This window comes from Rhincodon typus, chromosome 21 (genome assembly GCF_021869965.1).
Source record: "Rhincodon typus isolate 14 chromosome 21, sRhiTyp1.1, whole genome shotgun sequence".
NCBI lineage: Eukaryota > Metazoa > Chordata > Chondrichthyes > Orectolobiformes > Rhincodontidae > Rhincodon > Rhincodon typus.
In genome coordinates this window covers 19,008,734-19,030,379 of record NC_063352.1, presented here as the reverse complement: position 1 = coordinate 19,030,379, position 21,646 = coordinate 19,008,734, and the positions used below count along the sequence as shown (strand labels likewise).

Genomic DNA, 21,646 nt, shown 5'->3' with positions numbered 1-21,646 from the left:
TAGCCAAGTCATCAACATATAGTATACATAATTGTGGTCCCAGCACTGGTCCCTGTGGCACTCCACTAATGGAATCCTAAAAAAAATGCCCACTTTATCGCAACTCTCTGCCTATCAGTTAGCCAATTCACTATTCATGCTAATATACTACCCCCAATGGATTCTATTTAAGGAGCCTCATCTGTTGTACCTTATCAAACACCTTTGGAAATCCAAATATATTACGTCCACTGGTTTCCTTTATCTATCTTGCTTATTAACTCCTCAAAGAATTATACTAAATTTGTCAGGCATCTTTTTCTTAACTGAGATACATCTTTGCTAAGAATCATAATCTTTGTTCCTCAACTATCTTTGCTACTAAACTCCTTTTCCAGTACTTTCCAACTAAGTTTGCCCTCATCCCAATGTAATTACCCTTATTTAAGCTGAGCAAAGTTGCTCATAAACCGAGTTTCTCATTTTCAGACTAAATACTAAATTCTACCATGTTGTGGTGACAGTTGCCTAGGGGATCTTTTATTCTCAGATCATTTGTAAAAACCCATCTCATTATACACATTACCAGATCCAAAATAGCCTGATTCCTGATTGAATCCACAACATATTATTCTAGGAAACGGTTCTAAGTCGTAAATATAGTGTATTATTTTTTTCTCTTAGTTGCATTTGCTGATTTGATTTTCCTAATCTACATGATTGTTAAAGTTACCCATGATTAATAAACTGCCTTGTTTATATGTTCTAATTATCTCCTGATTCGTTATATGTCTCACAGAACAACTACTGTTAGGAGCTCTACAGACTATTCCTACCAACATCTTCTTCCCTTGTTGTATCCTAGATGTGGAGGTGCCAGTGTATTACTGGGGTGGACAAAGTCAGAAGTCACACAACACCAGGTTATAGTGAAGTGGACTTCACCTGACGAAGGAGCAGCTCTCCGAAAGCTTATGATTTCAAATAAACCTGGTGTTGTGTGACTTATGACTTTGTTTTATCCTACTTTGCCCGTGTAGATTCCACATCATCCAATCCTGATCATTTTTTTGCTATCATACTTAATCCATCTCAGACTAACAGATCTGCCCCACCACTCTTCCCTTCCTTCTGGTCCTTTTGAAATGTCACAGAACCCTGAGTATTTAGTTCTTAGCTTTGATCTCCTTGCAACTGTGTCTCTGTAATAACTAAAGTTCTTCCCATTAACCACTATTTGTGACATTAATTCATTATTTTGCTCTGAACTACACATTGAATTAAAGAGCCACAAATTTTGCCCTTTTACCATTCCCTCCTAAGACTTCTGCTATTGCTGTTTTTTAATATTTGTACTGTCTGTCCCTTTCTGTCCCACTCTGGATATCATTATCAAAGCCATTGTCCTGCAATGCCACCATATTTGTTTGCTTAGTAAACCTTCATATCCCCCTCCCAAATGCTAATTAGTCTAAAATCTTCAATATAGTTGTAGTTATTCAGTTTACCAGGTCACTGATCCGAGCACGGTTCAAGTGAAGCCCATCGACTAGAACTCACTTCTATCTAAGTACTGTGGCCACTGATTCATGAACTGAAACCCATTCAATTTTTAAGCTATACATTTAATTCCTTGATTTTATCTACCCTGTGCCAGGTTGCCCATAGTAATACTGAGATTATTATCTTGGAGGTTCTGCTTTACAGTTTAGTTCCAAACTGTCCAAAATATTTCAGGAGAACCTCCTTCCTAGTCCAGTCAATGTCGCTAGTACCAACATTGATGAAGACTGCTGGATCTCTTTCCAAGTTCCTCTCTAGCCTTGAGGAGATGTCCTTAACCTTGGCACTAGGCAGGCAACACAGCCTTTGGACTCAAGCTCATAGCTGCAGAGAACAGTATCTATACAGCCAAGTGATAGCTTAGCCAATGATGAAAGAATAAAATAAAACTCTATCTAAACAATGTATTCTGTATCTAGATAACAGTTCTGCTCTCTTGAAAATTATACTGATCATCTTATGTAAATTTAAACATAAATTGCTGTCTTTCTTGCATTTGCTGAAAGTTTGAAATATGGCAGTAGTTCTGGAAAAATGCATCATTGTTTTCTCCAGACTGATGTGGTCTACTAGATAATTGGTATTCAGTTTAGCAAAAATGTATTTTCAAACTAATTACACCCACATTTTAAATCAGGTTTTCTACCTTTTGTACCATTAGGGGACATTCACGTTGAAGAATGGTCGTACTTTTGAAGGAAAGTTTATTGAAGATCGTATGGTAGAGTTTCCTAAACTTTCAATCACTGGAATGAAGACACCAGACCTTGGTACTATGCAAACCCAATTGCCACTTGACACTGGTAAGAAGCTTTGCAGAGATATCAATCTGCATCATGTGGAAGCGCCAGTTTTCAAAGCATAATGTAAGCACCGCCTGTACCTTCTTTTCCCCCCAACATACTGTTGGTGAGTACTTTGAAAAGAAATTACATTTTGTTATAAACTTGCACCATAATAATGATGGTACAATTACTGCAGTAGCTAACTAACTCGAGTGATGTTGAGAAACCAGTGAAGGATGTTGCAAGCTTTAGGAATGCAAGTTCTGGAGGGTGGGGTGGGTTTACAGCACAGAATTGTTGTATCCTATACCTAGGAGGCTGCAGGGTGATGAGGGTGGGAAGGGGTATGTCAAGAAGCAAAGTGGCTTGGAGCAGTAACAGCAGGAAAATAGTCACACTTGATGGAAAAAATACCAAAACAAAACTAAACCATATAAAATTTAGTTGCAGGTTGAAAAATATTTGTGGGTCTGTCATTAAGGAAAAGTCATCTAACGATGGCTAAATATAATGGGCCTAATTTTAATCCATTCGAAGCCTCTCTACTCACACAGAAATTGGACCCAATATGTTGATTGTGGTCCCCAACTAGTTTCAAAAGAGCTAAAACATAAGTGGAACTACGGAGGTACCTGTATCATCAGGTTTAGCCCCTGGAATGAGTGGAAATAGTGCAATATGACTATGCGTAAACATTGGAAGCTCCCACAATATATAAAAGTTCTTAACATTTGCATACAGATAAATAGAGTTAATAAATGAATTCAAAATCAGTAAAAAGGAATTAAAGTTCAATATTATTTCTATGATAGATAATATCCAAACAGGTGGTTCAAAGGGCATCATTAAATCAGTTCTGGAACGTAACGTGGAACTTGATATTGCTTCACTTTTGGAGGTGATTCCAAAGGAAGACATACAAAATGAGCTAATGCAGGTAAAAATAAATTAAAGCAGAGTTTGAAAAGCAGTACCATTGTTTCAGTACTATTACGGTCTCTAGCAGCCCTTAAACCAGTGATTTGTAGCATTACCATCTCATCGGCCTCAGATCACCAGTCTCCTACTATATAGTCTTCAGACACTGGTTCTAATACCATTTTCTTGTTCTATGCCAAATCCCAAATGCCTACAGCCTGTCTGCCCTGTTTTTTTCTTGTTTTATAGCCTCAACAACCCTTTCTACTCTTTTGGATTCAAAACTTCTCATCTGTTCTTTATGATCCTGACTACTTCTTCTATTCAGGCACTGCACATTGTTTCTCACTCCAGCCTTAGGATAATTCTGCTCTGTTATCTCCACATTCTCTCCTGTCAATTTGCATTTACAATATTTGATCTTTATTTACCACTGGGTAATGATATAACTGTGCATCATATTGGGATCATAGCAACCACTTTGTTAATTCAGAATAATCTGTACATATGAGTGTTTACTCACATACTGTAGATAGCTTTATAAATTATTAATTTGGATGCTTCATAATCAGCCACAGTATTCGAATTATTTATCTGTTTGATATTTATGTAAGTTGGCAGGTATTTTTCCTCTTCCCCCTACATACTTGATTGATCCTAATCTTGTGACAGTTCTTCACTCAATCACTTTCTAGCCCAGTTCCCACTACGCAGCCATGTATTTCTCTGGCCTTCTCATTCCATGCATTAGTCGTGCACCCATTCCTAGCCCCAGTTCTATCCCACCATCTTTCAAGGATTTCTAATCAAACACATTCTAATCAAACACTTTATTAGAATAACATAATATGTGACTTTAAATTTTGATTTTTTGTGCAGTTAGAGTTCGCTACTCTTCGATATTTGTCAGAACTGAGGAAAATATACAGTTTCTACAGTAGCCTCGGACATCAGCAAACACTGGATAATACCTTCTTAATGAGCAAACTGCAGTTCTGGCGCTTTCTGAAAGATTGCAAACTTCACCATTACGCCCTGAGTCTGGCTGACATGGATAGGATCCTTAATGGTAATCAAATGTCCTTTTACTTAGTCGTTCTGCATGATATTACTAATGTGATGTAGCAAGAAAATTGCATCTTCAGCTAGTCAATTTTACTCTTTTAAGAAAGATGGCATTGCTCGTTGGACTTGCATGAAAATGTTCACTCATGCTCAAAATTTATGAGAGAGTGTTGATAGAGTAAATTAGGGGAAAATGTTTCCGTTGATAGGAAGGTCGATAACCAAAGGACACAAATTTAAATTAATTGCCAAAAGAGACAAGGGAGGATGAATGGAATCATGTTTATATGGAAAGTTTATATGATTTGAAACACACCTGTCTGGAAAGATGGTGGGACCAGATTAGTAATTTTCAGAAGGAAATCGAATATTTTCCAGTAAAGGCTTTGTATAAGGCTTGAGATAAGAGTGTAGGGAGAGGCACTAATTGGACAGCTCTTTGAAAATGCTGAATGGCTTCCTATTGTGTTGTATGAATCAATGTCTCTTTCCTAAATTTAGAGTAATGGACAGTCGAGGTAACCAGATAGAAATAATCATTTAGAAATACAGAATTTGAGTATTGTTGAAAAACGACACATTGTTGAAGATTTTCATCTGACACTCATCAGGAAATTTCACAGGAACACAAATTCAAAGCGAAAACCAATGTTTGTACTGCACGAAAGGAGTGTGCTGATTTGGTTGGCAAATGGACTCTGATTGGCAGAGGTATTGCCATGGAAAATACACCCATGGGCTCTCTCTCGCAGATTATTATAGAAGTGAAGTTCTGACCTGTATGTACCTAATATTTAACATATTTAAAGGAAAGATAATATTTGGTATCATACCATATAGCACAAAGCCTGGTAAGGAGCAAGTCAGTATTCTTTTATAGGCAATAGAAGTTTCTTCAGATGATTTCCTCATTGGGCAAGGGATTGATGATGAAGCAGCTACATATGGTGTTGTAATTAAAGCATTTGATGACTATTTCAGTTTTAGAAAATCACCATTGTTATAGAGTCATGCAGACATACACCACAGAAACAGACCCTTTGGTCCAATCAGTCCATGCTGACCATAATCCCAAATTAAACTAGCCACACCTGCCTGCACTTGGCCCGTATACCTCCAAAGACTTCTTATTCATGTACTTATCCAAATGTCTTTTAAACGTTGTAACTGTGCCCACATCCACAATTTCTCTGAAAGTTCATTCCACACACAAACCACTATCTGTGTAAGAAAGTAGTGTTGTCGAGAGCCAAGAGAACACAGGCTCCGGTTATCAGATTGTACAGCGGGGAGAAGAGTCAATTCTCATGACCTCACAAATTACTTCATTAATGTATTAAACAAGACACGTGTTACTTAAACGTTTTTATCACAAAACTAGACCTTATATACTTTTCCACAAACTGAACTAGGACCTACTTATACACCCACTAGAGTCCTCTGACACTCCCCAGATAGATACAGAATATAAAAGCTAATACCTAATCAGGATAGCTGCTGCTGATGACGTGGACTGACACTGGCCGGGCACTGCACTCGATGTCATCACCACGTCCTTGATGAAGGGCCTGCTTCTGCGATGGTTGGTCTCCAGAGTTTTTGCTACCTGCATGCCCTGAGGGTCTTCTTCGTATTTTTTCTCTTATCTCTCTCAAGTCATGTTGTCTTCCTGTTTGCTTGGGCTAATTCACTTATTGCATGCCTTTACCTTATTGGCGCTGACATAGACACTCAGGTAGCATTACCTCATTATTTCTTGTCCAAATAAGGCTTTTGCATTACCTCATCTTTCTTAGTTTTTGCAGAACTTAGTTCATTAAAATGGCTTTAAATTGGCTCAAACTAGCAGCTGGGTGCAGGTCATTTTTAGATTACAAGCTACTTCTTTCTTTGTGTCAGCATCTTTGCATTCAGTACCTCTTGATAGCGATGCCGGTGTCTTGTACCCCTCTCTCTCTCTCTCTCCTTATCTTTCTGCAGCCTCTGACTAATGTCTTCCCAGGCAGCGATGTCAGCAGCTTTCTCTCTCTCTCTCTCTATCTATCTCTCTGCAGTCTCTTGACCCAAAGATACTTATCTTACGATCATTCTCTGTCCTTTTACTGTGGACCACTCCTAGGGTTGTCAGTGTTCTCGAATGAATGTATCACATCTAAGCTGTTATATTGTTATAGTATATATAAAAACGTACATATAAAAAAGTGTGTGTATATGTATATAATATAAAAATGTGCACATAGGAAGGAAAAAAGTGTATATGAAAAACGTGAACATAACTTAACTCACACAGTGTTTCCATAACATTCCTTCTGTTTCATTATCGCCTCCACTTCCAATCTTTGTAAAAATTCATTTTTCCACCTTCTAAGGTGACATTCATTGACTATGATGATTACTAATGTAAATAGAATTACTACTACAGCAGCATACAACAGAATTCAGACCCATGGATGTATTTGAACATTAGTTCCCCAATTCCATAACTATTTCCACAACCAAAGGTCAACAACTTCTTTGCTGTTTCGGCATGAGTTCTAATTATATGTGTTCAGTCTGCGGTCAGGTGTGGAACGGGTGGTAGTTCAGTGGGAACAAATCTCCACACATCTCGGTCTGTATCAGTACATTGGATTGTGAGGTTTTCTTTTATCACCACCCTGGTTATTGGCTGGGGCAGTGCTTGTCCACCAATCATCAAATCAGAGGTCACATTATTAATAGCTAGATTGTGTACTTCCAGCGGACATTTTCTCCATCCCTTGGTATAGTTCGTGGCTATGTAATACATTTCCCCTACAAGGGCATATTGTAGAAAAGACTGGTTATTAACAGGCAGAATGGATAATGAACAGTTTTCATAGGTACTGAAACCACAATCTGTAAGTCTCTGTCTTCTTATCTCGTCAGGACAGGCCCAGTAATCCCCTCCTTGGTGACATTTTGACAAATCTATCCCTTTCTCAGCACCATCTAATACATTGGCATGTGATGTTGGTTACTTAAAGATATCAAAGTACCTTCATTGTACTTTCCCACGTTATGAACTCTTTTTTTAAAGGGTAGGTCACATTATTTTCTTCTCAGGGAATATGAAACACTACCCAACATAATATTTCCCTTTATCATTGTCACAAGTACGCAACGCCCTATGAGTTAAGGTCAAACTTCTGAGGTGACATAGGGGTTCCTTTTCCCCAACCCACTTTATTAATTGTTCATCTGACACCCAGACTGGGACTTGATGAGCATACAGCTGTAACAAATTAGTCCTGATCATCGTCAACACTCAGCTAGAGTATATGGCACATACCTCAGCCTTTTGGGCCTCTTCAGAAGTATTGGCCATAAGATCAATGATTAATTTCATTGTATCCTGTAAAGGGTTTGGAAATTTAACTGTGTCCAGGGTTACTTGTAACGCACCCCAGCCCATCTGGTTGGTTCATATCTGATCCAAGTAACCTTCTCCAGTAATGACTTTTCTGCTGGAGGGATCGTATCTGACTTTCCAATTCTGCTACGTCCAAGGTGTTGATGGTTGCCACTCCTGATGCATATCCTGCCCCTGCCAACTCCAATAATTCTTCTTTCTTTTTATTCTTGTTAGGCGTAAGCTCTCTCCTGCTCAATTGTTCGTCAAGGAGGTGGACAAGTAATTGTTTTGTGGTGGATGGGCACCATTCTGGAGAAATCATTTTGGTTAGATTAAAGACTACCTGGATATGCTGATGTCCTGGTACCAAAGTGACAGATTCTCCTGTCTCTTCTAGCACCAGACCCACAACTTCTGTCCTGTACTGTGATTCACTACATCTAGGTTCTGGTGTGGTTTTAATCACTGGGGGATGTGGGGTAATAAGCTTCTTACGGGTCATGAAAATTATGAAGGGCCCCGGTCCCTGACGTGTGTGCATCTCTCAACGCCCTTTTTTCTCTCCTCCTGTATCATGTCATCCCTTGTACAATTGATGATGATCCAACCAATGTTCTTGAATTGCCTTGAGTAGCCGCCCCAGACAATATATCTTTTATACCTCCAGAACTCTGTTGCATGAGAATTGTACCCCTGTACCTTCCAATATACACAAAATCTTCCCTGCGCATGCCAACCCATCCACTCCCATATAATACAGATTTAAGTCCCCTCTGCTTCCTTTATTAGTTCGTATTATCTTGCGCTGCGGAGCAGAGTCGTTCTTGATCACAGGATATTCTTCCAGCATTGATGCAGCTTGAGGCACATTTACTCATCGTGATGATTCTGATGCCGGCTGTTCTGTAGTTTCAAGCATGATCAGCCCAATAGCGACAAAATGTAATACTCCACTCAACCTAGGTTATTCTGCTCTTATTTACAGTTTCTTTCTTAACACTATTATAAGCCCAGTTTCGCCATTCTCTGAGCCAGATCGTCTGTCCCCTGTACCCAATCTGTTTCAGATTCTAACCGTCCATTTCGCCTGACCCAATTACTACTCTACCCTTTCTCTTTTCCATTTGTCATTTTCCTTGGCTATCCTATATACGTGAACAGCCAACATCAGGTCGCGTTCCAGTTATCTCTTCGGATATCTGTAACCGGTCCTGTTCTTGGTGTCTTTGATCTTGGGAACTTGGAACATCGTTAGCCACAATTGGCATGTGATGCTCAATGCTATCTTGTTTCTCTCGTACTAACTTTAACTGATTGATGTGATACCAGCTACTGTTGCCTGTCGCCGTTAATACCTTGTATATGGATGGACTAGCCCTACCTACTATCTCATAGAGACCAGTGAACTTTGGACTTAAGAATGAGGTGGGCTGGTGTAATCTTATCATTACTCTTTGTCCGTGATTCAATTCTATTGGGCTGGCTTTTGTGTCGAAACAGGCCTTACTTTGCTGCTGCTTCTTCCCTTGGTGGGCTGCTGTGTGATTTGCTTCCTTTACTGTTTCTACCAACTGTTGTACCCATTTTTCAGATATAATATTGTCTACCTCGGGTTCACACAAGTCCAAATCCCTCCACTCCTCCCATGTCCCTTCCCATCATGAGCTTATAAGGAGCATAGCCTGTTGATGAAGCCACGGTGTTCCTCAGTATCATTAACATATAGGGCAGGACAACCTGCCCGGTTGTCTGATACTGCTGCATCATTGTAGTTATCATGTTTTTCAATATCTGATTCATCCTTTCCACAATTCCACTAGGACTGCAGCCGACGGGATATGTGGAATCTCTGACTGATCCCAAGAAGGGTCATTACATTTTGAATTATTTGTGCCGTAAGATATGTTCCCTGGTCTGATTCTATGCTTCAGGGTATACCCTAACAAGTTAATACCCGTCGCAACAAAATTTTTTGCAGTATTCCTGGCTGTGTTTGTCTTTGTTGGGAAAACTTCCACTCATTTAGTAAAGGTGTCCAACTATTTCCAGAAAGTACATATATCCTCCTGGAGCAGGGGATAGGGGTCCTATATAGCCTATTTGTAAATTAGCCCACATCCCTTCTACTGGTCTAGTATGTCAGCGGGCCCCTTTAGTGTTCTTATCAGGGTTATGCTGTGTGCAGATCAAACAATTCGTAATGTAGTGTTCTACGTCACCTTTCATTGCGGGCTACTAGCACACTTCCTTTACCTTATCCAGGGTATTCTCCACCCCTTTATATCCCCATAAATCAAAGTACCAGTGAAATTTTTGATTTCATTTCCCCCTCTGCCACCTTCATATATTCCTTCATATAAAACTACTCTGTCCGGCACATAGATCCCCTTGTGTGCTTTATATGTGTTTGATTCTGCTCCTTCTATTATTTTTTTCAATTCCTTGCCTTTCTTTTGCTCCTGTGCTAAATCCATTACCTCGACTTGTTTCTTCTTCTGGCCCCCGATTTCTTCAATTGGTGGCCGCCATTCCTGCCCTTTTATAGCACCTTGTTTGGCTAACTCATCAGCCTTCCTGTTCCCCCGGGACATAATTTTGAGTGAGTTTTTACCTTTGTGACCCCATATCCTTTCCCTTGTGCTCCTTCAAAGATGTATCGTAACAGTGGAGCCGACGTAAGGGGCTTTCCATCCGCTGAGACAAATCCTCTCACCTTCCATGGGGGCAAATATTCCGTGAGGCTATTACAGACATACATGCAGCCCGAGTATATAACTGATCCGGTCGGAAAGAGTTCTGGGTGGTCAACCACAAATGCAACGGGTGCTAACTCTGCTGCCTGTGCACTCATGGTTCTGGGTAACTTTAGGGCTACACTATATCTTTCCTGTCTGTTCCCATCCTCCATGTATATCACACGCCCAGTTTTCCTTTCTCCTTCCTGTACAAATGAAGAACCATCCACAAAAATTTTGAAATAGGGTTCTACCGTTCCTTTTTGCTTTGCCTCCCTGCTTTCAGGCCCTATGTTACCCCCTCTCATTTGTTTTAACACAAATGGGCCCTTGGGACTATTTGCTATCATCAATTAACATTTGTGTTTCTCCCCCTGATACACTAAGTTGTCTGCCAACATGGTGGTGGCTTTTACTCCTTTTCCAATGATATCCCTTCCCTGTGACAATAGTGTCCATCTAGCAATTCTATTTGGGCTAACTGAACCATCTTTAAACCTTCTGTTTAACAGTAGTTGTATGGGGGTATGTTCTGTTAATATTGTAACTGGGTTTAGCCCCACTATGTAGGTAAAATGTTGCACTGCCCAAAAAACTACTGGCAGATGTTTTTCACATACTATGTACCCCTGCTCTACCGTTGAGAGCATACGTGAGGCGTATGCTACAGTCTTAATTTCCCATGCATCTCCTGTAACCGAACTGCTGAGAGGGTGATGTCTGTGGTGGCAATCTCCAATGAAAGTGGTTCATTTGGACTTGGGGTTTTCAGAGTTGGCGCATTAGCTAGTGCTTGCTTCAGAGTTGCAATGGCCTCTGTGTGTTCTGGTTTCCATTCCCAGGCCACAGTCTTTTTCAATAACTCCATCAATGGAGCTGCTTTTGTAGTGAATTCGTCAACGTGGTCCCTGCAATATCCCACCAAGTCCGGGAAGGATCTTAACCCTTTGACGCCCCGTGGAACAAGGAATCTGCAGACTACCTCTTCCCTTCGTTTGTCAATTTCTCTTTTCCCCAGTGACAGAATCATTCCCAAGTAAGTCACTTTCTGTTTCATTATCTACGCTTTCTTAGGGTTTACTTTCAAACCCAATTCATGCAACAGCTGCAGCAGTTCACTTAGCAGCTGATAATGTTCCTCTTTAGTTTCAGTTCGTAGAAACAAGTCATTTACATACTGCACCAGACACTCAAGTTTCGAGGACCGTTTTAACCCCTGTCTTAGACGTTGGTGAAACTATGAAATCCCTGTGGCAGAGCGGTCCATGTATATTGCTGGCCTCGGAAAGTAAACTCGGAAAGTGAATTTGTGTTGGCACTCTTTGTCCAGTGGGATTGACCAAAACTTGTTCCTTATGTCCAAAACCATGAACTCTTGCGCATCCTCATTTTGTTTGATTGTTGTTTCCGGGCTAGTTGATACGGTGGGGGCTGTTAACAGGGTGGTCTTGTTCAATGCTCTGTAGTCTACCTCACCGGGCAAATAGGTGAATTGTTAGTGGAAGCTACCGGTCTCAGTATCCCTTGCTGCAGCAGACTCTGTACCACCTTTCCTACCTCTTCTTCTGCCTGCTTCGGAAAACCATACTACGTCTTTGGGGTCTGGACCCTGTATACACGCACTCCCAGCCATCTTCCTATAGTCATGTTTATGTGGGGCCAAATACTGCTGAGTGTCATGCAATGAGTTGCTGCACTTCGTGACCGTCACTCATCTCCCCTGGCTTTATCCACTTTTCCCCAGCTGTGCATATCCTGTCCTGATATTCTCCCACCGGCATAAGCGTGCAGTTTTCACTCCTCATACCTTCAGGCATTTGCCAAATCATGCAATTAACGGGATCAAAACAGAGTCCCGCTTTGACTATATAGTTACTCCCTAAGATATGTTCTTGTTTCCTCGGCAGGTTGATAAGGACTACTGAATGTTCTAATACTATGTCTCCCACACTAACCTCCAACGGTACACTCACACGTTCCACTCATGAATGTCTCGTGAATCCGCTTAGAATGATTTTATTTTGAATTTTCCAATTTGTGTCATTAACATGGGTAGTATTGATGATAGTTCAGGATCCCGCAGTGTCCCACAGGAATGTGACAGGGCAGCCTCCGACCTTACCATAGACAGAGGTGATGCCCTAGTGGTATTATCGCTGGACTGTTAATATAGAGACCCAGATAACATTCTGGGGACCTGGGTTCAAATCCTACCTTGACAGATGGTGGAATTTGATTTCAATAAAATATCTGAAATTAAGGATCTAATGATGACCATGAATCTATTGTTGATTGTTGGGGAAAAAAACCATCTAGTTCACTAATGTCCTTAAGGGACGGAAACTGCCATCCTCACCTAGTCTGGCCTACATGTGACTCCAGACTCACAGCAATGTGGTTGACTCTGAAATGCCCTCTGGGCAATAAGTGATGCCCACACCCTGTTAATGAATAAAGGAAAAAAAACATTCACTAGGGGTCTTCCTTGTTCTGACCCACCCCGTGTCACATACCCATAACAGAGAGACCTGCGACCATCATTGCAGTTCAGGGTACATACCCGAAGATGGCAGTATCTCCGTCACATCACACTGGGGGTTGGATCAGTTCGGTTCTTTCATGGGTAGGCACTGGCATCCTCGTTTTCACGTCTTGGATTCGGACATTCTCTTATGAAATGTCTCGCTTGGCCACAATTGTAGCACCTGGACACCCTGTTTTGAGTTCTCCCTTTTCCCAAGACATTCCCTCTGTTGGATAGGCTGGAGCGGGTGCCCTCTGAGTAGGTCTTGTCCCTTTGTTTCTCCAGATTGTTGCCTGATCTTTAACAGGCGTCATCCATACCCCAGAGGTTTTGGGAAATTTTGTTATTTCTTTTTCCCATGCTCTAACTGTTTTCTCAATACCCAGGCCTCTGTGCATGTCATCAGTGCTCCAATGCCCTCTTTGACTCCTCAGCGCCATGAAACACCAGTGTTCTCAGCCATCGGTTCCTAGCTTCTGCCTCCAAATTGTTCCTGTCTAAGGCTGTACCATATATCCCCTGAAACACTGCCCAAAGGTATGCCGTAAATGCGCTGGGGTGTTCACTTTTTCTTTGGTAGCACTTTGTCAGTACCTCCACTGGGTCCCCTCTGTTAGCACCCATGATATTTAACACCTGGTCTTTTAAAGCCTCAGTTGTCCCTCTATCAAATCTCTTCTCTTCTGGTAAGGCGAAGTGTATGTGTGGGTGCAGGCACATTATTATTAATTTTCTTTCCTCAGTGTCATCTAAACCATGTATTTCCCTCAGGTGACTGACCACTTGGAACAGCTCCCTAAGATCGTCCCCGGGTGTGCATGTCTCTCAACTGCTGTAGCCCCCAATGGCGTGAAATATACTACCCTCTCACCCTCTACTATCTGACCATTTGCCCGTATTCCTCCACTAGCGGTAACAAGGCAGGGGCCATGCTGGAGCTGACGGGGTCTCCAACCCTGAGTCATGAGCTGGTGGTGGATCCTCTGGTGAAGACTTCCCGTCATCATGACCATACCTAGCTGCTTCACCTGCTAAATTGTCCCAATCTAAGTCCCCTTCACTGTCTTCCTCACTTCTTTCAGATGCAAAGGCACACATGCCTCTCTGCACGGCTAGCTGATCTTGTAGCTTCTCTATCTGTCTCTGACATTTTGTGTGATCTGCAGCATTACGACTCTTGACCTGAGCTGCTCTCTGAATCACATTCGTTGCGGCTTTTGAATCATTACATTTTTGCTTCCATCCTTCCACCTCAGCTTTAGCTGTCTGGACTTCTCCTTTTTGCTTAGTCCTTTCCCTAACCAGCATCTCACAATGCATCTGGTACTGATTCATATGTACCAAGTCCACACTCCCCTGACCCTGCAGATCGGTTACCTTCTTACAAAGGCGGGCTACCTTCCCACGAAGTCTCTTATTCTCTTCCTCTAGTCTGTCCCTCCACACCTTCTCTAACTTGACTTGCTGCTGGTATTCACAAAGTCTCTTTATTCTCTTACTCTAGTCTTTCCCTCTCTAACTTGGCTAGCTGTTAGCTTTCCATCCATTCCTCCATTAAACAGCCGATCGCTACCACCTTCTGCACTGTTTTAAACCTCTTGTCCGACATCTTCATTTGGGCAAAAAAGCATCCCCAGCGGACTTTCCCTTTCCCCTAGTGTGACCGCATTGCCGCCACTTCCCTATTATGTGTTTCTGGTGTTGCCCTGTCCAATCAGGGCAGTCCATTCTCTCCTCATTCATCATTGTACACTGGTGGCTACGGATTAACCCCAAGCTCCCATTCTCTCTGTACTCTGCTGATTCGGTTTGACTCATGCCCCCTGCTGACACAGCAGAGACGTCTTCCCTTGAATCCAAAACTCCCGCTTGGTCTGACCCGAGTCTCCTGCTGACTCAACGGAGAGATCTATTCTTGGATCTGAGTCACGGCACCATAATATGTTGTCGAGAGCCAGGAGAACACAGGCTCCGGTTATCAGATTGTACAGAGAGGAGAAGAGTCAATTCTCATAACCTTACAAATTACTTTATTAATGTATTAAACAAGACACGTTTTCATATCAAAACTAGACCTTATATACTTTCCCACAAACTGAACTAGGACCTCTTATATACCCACTAGAGTCCTATGACACTCCCCAAGTAGTTGCAGAATATAAAAGCTAATACCTGACTAGGATAGCTTTTCATACTCACATGGGCTGACGCTGGCCGGATGCTGCACTCGACGTCATCACCGCGTCTTTGACGTAGGGTCTGATTCTGCAATGGTTGGTCTCCGGAGTTTTCATTGGCTGCATGCCCCAAGAATCTTCTTTTTACTTTTTTCTCCTATCTTTCTCAAGTCGTGCTGTCTTCTTCCCGTTTGCTTGGGCTAATTCACTTATTGCATGCCTTTACCTTATTGGTGCTGGCCCAGAGACTTAGGTAGCATTACCTCATTATTTCTTGTCCGAATAAGGCTTTTGCGTTACCTCATCTTTCTTACTATTTGCAGAATTTAGTTTATTCAAACCGGTTTAAAGCAGCTCAAACTAGCATCTGAACACATCATTTTTAGTTCACAAGCTGCTTCTTTCTTCGTGTCAGCACTTTTGCGTCCAGTACCTCCTGTTAGTGATCTCGGCGGCTGGTACCCCTTTCTCTCTCTCTCTCTCTCTATCTCACGTTATCTTTCTGCAGCCTCTGGCTAATGTCTCCCCAGGCAGTGATGTCAGCAGCTTGTACCTTTCTCTCTCCCTCCGCAGCCTCTGGCTAACAGTAGCCCCTTATGTCTTTTATAAATCTTTCTTCTCTCACCTTAAAAGTATGTGCCCTAGTCTTGAAATCCCCCACCCCAGGGAAAAGACACCTGCCATTCACCTTATCTGTACCCCTCATGATTTTATAAACGTCTATGAGGTCATCCCTCAACCTCCTATGCTCCAGTGAAAAAAGTCCCAGCCTATCCAGCCTTTCCCTATAACTCAAACCTTCCTTTCCCAGCAACATCCTGGTAAACCTTTTCTGAACCCTCTACAGCTAAATAATATCCTTTCTACAACTGGGCAACCAGAACTGGACACAGTACTTCAGAAGAGTCCTCACCATCACCCTTTACAACCTCAACATGACATCCCAACTCCTATACTGAAAGGTCTGAGCAATGAAGGCAAGCATGCTAAAATTCTTAACCACTCTGTTACATGTGACACAAAGAATTATGTACCTGAACCCCTGGGCCTCTCTGTTGTACAGCACTACCCATAAGTCCTGCCGTTGTTTGTTTTACTAAAATGCAATACCGTGCATTTATCTAAATTAAATTCATCTACCACTCCTCAGTTCATTGACCCATTTGATCAAGATCTCTTTGTAACTTTAAATAACCTTCTTCACTATCCGCTATACCACCAATTTTGGTGTCGTCACAAACGTACTAACCATGCCTTCAATATTTACATCTAATTCTCATTTGGCAAGTTTGCTAAAATAGCTGAATATTAATTAGGCAAATCAGGTCATTTAACAAGCAGTAATCCCCTTAATTTTGTACCTCATTGCTGCCTAGTGAGAAACTCACCATACCACTTGTGGAAACTGTAAAAGATGGTGTGAGATACTCATGATGTCAAAACCACCTTTGCCAGGCATCTCATCTGATTCTGCTGCAACTCTTGTTTAGATCCTTATAAAATTCCATCCTAGATTCTAACCCTATGGGAATTAAATTTATGACACAGGTGAAAGGGAGAAAAGGAAAGTGGCCTATCATATTGCGACCCGTTGTCATCCAACAGCACGGATTAAGGTATCAATTAAAGTGTAAATATCCATCAATATTTATAAAATATTAAGACTAAAATTCAAACAAAATCTACAAAGACTGTACTGGAACCTTTTATTTTCCTCTCTGAGAATCAAGGTTTCTGTATTCATTAGATCTGAATTCATGAACTGTGTGGTGTTATGAATTAAAATGAATTCAAAGATATTAATTTTTATATTAACATTATAATATGTTAAGCAGTCTCCAAAAAATCTTATAAATTAAGCTGTTAATTTTTTGATTGTTGCAGGAAAATTTACTACACTGGAGGAAACTCACTCTCCATTTGATACATTGTTGCTGGGGAAGTTCCTGAGCTATATTATTATCCTGGCATACCATATTTACCACAAGAAGCATGAGTAAGACACTTATATTTAGCTGCTGTAACCAGCCATATTCTTTCCACCTCCTTTGAATTGGATATTAATGCATTAACTATATTTTGGAATTACACATTGAGGGGTTTGTAGAGCTGGATCTGGAAGTGCAGGCCTAAAAATGGGAGGGAAACGACCCAAATGGATTCTGCTTAGCCAGGGTGATAATGGGACTTCAGTACCTAACTGGGCACAATTAATAACCAGGTATTCTCAATCAGCACTTATTTAAGGGTACTCTTCTGACTAGGTTTGGATCATTCAGCCAGTGCACAGGGTATTTATTAAACCAGGAGGCTCTCTGTGAAAGGATGGAGGCTTCCTAGCTGCACGCCAGGTAGCTTTCAGATCTGAATATTCCATTCAATAGTCTAGGCTTCACGTAATAATCAAAAGCTGCAACCACAGGGTTTTTTTGTTCAGGCACATTGGAAGGCCCTAGCCCTTTTGGCCCTCTTTTCTCCTCAATTTGTGGCCAACAACAAGGAATGGAGTCTCCTTTGTGTCCCACCTATAAACTTCAACACTGCTTACCTCTGACAGTGGGGCTGCTGAACTTTGACTGCTGGATGGATCCATTTGGCCATCCAGATGTGGAAGGTGCCTCCAAAATCTCCATTGGGGATCCACTGCTAGCAATCTCAGTTCTCAATTTACATTTCTTCCCCATGAAGTGTTTGGAAGATTCTGCAGTTAGTGCTTATTATACATTTTGGTTTTGAATCACACTGTTTGAGGATCTCTTGATGTACCACAAAAATAAATGTATTGTCTGTTTATGTCAACTCTGTAATAGTATTGGCTTTGAAAACTGTTGGCCTTTGAAGTTTAATTCTGTGTAACTATTCCTCCATTTCCAAACAGCTAGCATCCTCCTTCTAGTTCAAACTTTTAAGCATACTGAGGTCAAGGTGGGTTAATAAAGCATTTTGTTTTAAATATTTAAGAGCCTCTTGAATTGAACAGGAGAATGGCTATGTTAAGTGGCCCCTCCCAAGATTAACTATTTTCATGAAGTAATTAATTTGAAATAACAAATATTTTAGTTATGCCTGAGCAATTTTTAATTCATTAATGAATAGCGGGAATTTTCGGCCAGTGCAGCATTTATTGCTCATCCCGAACTGGCCTTGAGAAGATTATAATGAGTTGTTTTCTTGAACCACTGCAGCTCTTGGGATGATGAGACACCCACAGAGCAGTTAGGAAAGGTGTCCCAGACTAGTGAAGAAGTGGTGATATATTTCCAAGTCAGGATGATGTATTGTTTGAATGGGAGCTTGTAGGTGGTGGTGCTCCCATGTATCTGCTCGATCCTTCTAGATGATAGAATTTGGGGGTTTAGAAGGTGCTGTCTAAAGAGCCTTGATGAGCTGTGGCATTGCTTCCTGTCGATGACACACATTGCTTTCACTGTACATCAGTGGTGAAGGGAGAGATTGTTGAAGGTGTTAGATGGGATGCCAATCAAATGGGCTGTTTTGTCCTTGGTGGTGTAGAGCATCTTGAATGTTATTGGGTCTGCAGTCATCCAGGTAAGTGGAGAGAATTAGATCACACTGCTGACTTGTGCCACGTAGATATTGAACAGGTTTTGAGGAATCAGGAGGTGGGTTAATGAACGCAGAATTCTCAGTCTGTAACCTCGAATAGAGCCAGTGTTTATTTAGAATCATAGAATTCCTACAGTGTGGAAGCAAACTATTTGGCCCATCAAGTCCACACCAACCCTCCGAAGAGCATCCCTGTAACCCTGCTGATCCACCTAGCCTGCACATCCCTGAACGCTATGGCAATTTAGCGCGGCCAATCCACCTAAACTGCACCTCTTTGGACTGTGGGAGGAAACCGGAGCACCCAGAGGAAACCACACAGAGCCAGTGAGAATGTGCAAATTCCACACAGTCACCTGAAGTTGGAATCAAACCCAGGTCCCTGGAGCTGTGAGGCAACAGTGCTAACCATTGTGCTGCCCACTGGCTGGTCCAGTTCAGTTTCTGGTCACCGCCAACCTCCAAGATATTGCGAATGGGGAATCCAATGATGGTAATGCTATTGAATGTCAATGGGAAATCTTTAGATTCTCTCTTTTTGGAGATGGCCATCGTCTGGCATTGTGTGGCATGAATGTGACTTACCACTTGTCAGCCCAAACCTGAACGCTATCCATGTCTTGCTGTATTTGGACACAGATTGTTTCAATGTCTGAGGAATCAGGAATATTGCTGAACATTGCACAGTCATCAGCAAGCATCCCCATTTCTGACCTTATGGTAGAGGGAAGGTCATTGTTGAAGCAGCTGAAGATAGTTGGCCTGGGATACTACCTTGAGGAACTCCTGCAGTGATGGTCTGTATCTGGGATGATTGACCTGCATCAAATACAACCTTTTTCCTTTGTGCTGGGTATTACTCCAACAAACAGAGTTTTCTCCCTGATTTCCATTGACTCAAGATTTGTTGGAGTTCCTTGATAATGCAGTCTGTTAAGTGCTACTTAGATGTTAAAGGCAGTCACCCATTCCAGTTCAGCTGTTCTGACTATGTTTGGATCAAGGTTGCAATGAACTTATAAGCTTAGTTTGTCTGAAACTAAGAACCCAAACTAAGTGTTAGTGAGCAGGTTATTGTTGAGTAAGGCCACTTGATATCTCCATCAATGACACATTCCTGCATTTTGTGGATGACTGCAAGTAGACTGATTGAATGGTAATTGGTCCTGTTGAATTTGTCCTACTTTCTGTATGGACAGGACAAACCTGGGCACTTTCTACACTGGTGGGATGCCAAGATTGTAACGACTGGAACAGTCTGGCTAGGAGTGCAGCTCGTTCTGGAGCACAAGTCTTCAGCACTACTGGCAGAATGTTGTCAAGGCCCGTAGCCTTTGCAGTATCACATGGCTTCAGCCATTTCTTGATGGAATGTAGAGCGAATCGAATTGACAGAATGTTAGCATCCATGATGTGAGAGACTTCAAGAGGAGGTTAAGATGGATTGTCAACTTAGCACTTCTAATTGAAAGATGCCAATGCTTCAACCTTGTTGTTTGCACTGATGTGCTGGGCTTTCTCATTATTAAGGATAAAGGTATTTAGGGGGCCTGTTCCCCAGTGAGCTGTTTAATTGTCTTACACCATTTATGACTGGATATGGCAGAACTGCAGACTGTTGATCTGATCCATTGCTTAGCTCTGTCTACCAATTCTCCTTATGCTGCTTGGCATGCAAGTAGTGCTACATTGTAGCTTCACCAGCTTGGGACCTCATTTTAAAATTTGCCTGGTGTTGCTCCCAACATGCTCTCTAGCACTTTTTATTGAGACTAATTGTGTTATGTATTATAATGGATTGTTACCAGCCTTGTTACAACCATGGTGAAGCAGCGAATGGGATTTTCCCTCTTGATTGGATAACAAAGGTCAAGACTGTTTCTTGATGCCGATACTGCATTGACACATTATAATGTTCATGGGGATTTAGAGACAAGGTTCACTGTGTGATTAAGGGTGAGAGGGCTATTACAAATATATGAACAATACGAACAAGGTGCGGAATGAACCTTGGCTCAAGCCTGCTCTGCCATTCAATAAAATCATATCTGATCTGATTGTAATCTCAAATCTGCATCCTCATCTACCTCTCATTGCCTTTTATGCCTTGCTTAACTAGAATCCATTTATTTCTGCCTTAAAAATATTTCAGGACCCTGCTTACACCATCTTGTCAGGAAGAGAGTTCCAACGGCTCATGACCTCAATTTTTCCATGTAGGCCAGTCAAGGATATAGCTATTAGAAACATACTGCTTTTACTGAATACTTCTGACCTGTTTAAAGTTAAATTAATTTGTCTGTTTGTTTATAACTCAAGATTTGGAGAGATAGACTATATATACACTAATATCTCATATTAGTGACATGGATTCTTTGTTTAATTGTTGGATTTTGCTGCACTTGTGCTTGACGTGCTGGGCCAGAGCAGGCAACGGTGATTCACTACCCTCAGTTTTTCTATGTAGGTCCCTCAAGGATGTAACTATATAAATGTACTGCTTTGCAATATCCACTTATTTATGAACCTCAACCAAGGATAATAGACAGCATAAAAGCCACAAAATATAACTTGCCTCCTTGTCTACTATAAACTTCTCAAACTGAATGAATAGTTGTTGTCACAATGATGATTTTCTCATTACAGAGGCCCAGGATCATTACTTGCTGCATGTTTTTCTAAGGTAGTGACCAATAATATTATTCCTTATGCCTGCAATGTTAACGGTATGTACAATTTTCTAAATGCAAATTAATAAAGTAGCCACTGATAGTACACAATGATCTGTTTTCCTTAATCTGATTTGAATATAGGATTGTGAGGATATATTCTGAAGTTTTGAAGGAATGATTTGCACCCCTTGGGTGCATTCACCTGTCAGAGATAACACGGTGTAGAGCTGGATGAACACAGCATGCCAAACAGCATCAGAGGAGCAGGAAAGCTGACGTTTCGGGTCT

At 41.4% G+C, this 21,646-nt stretch overlaps 1 protein-coding gene across 1 annotated transcript in view; it reads left to right on the top strand.

Annotated features, from left to right (window-relative positions):
* Positions 1–21,646, top strand: part of rsph10b (radial spoke head 10 homolog B) — a 73,964-nt gene that overhangs the window by 29,271 nt on the left and 23,047 nt on the right. The window contains 6 exon segments of the mRNA XM_048609630.1: positions 2,204–2,345; positions 3,140–3,264; positions 4,125–4,314; positions 15,092–15,098; positions 17,014–17,115; positions 21,333–21,412. Of these exon segments, the coding sequence (XP_048465587.1) occupies positions 2,204–2,345; positions 3,140–3,264; positions 4,125–4,314; positions 15,092–15,098; positions 17,014–17,115; positions 21,333–21,412 (646 nt within the window).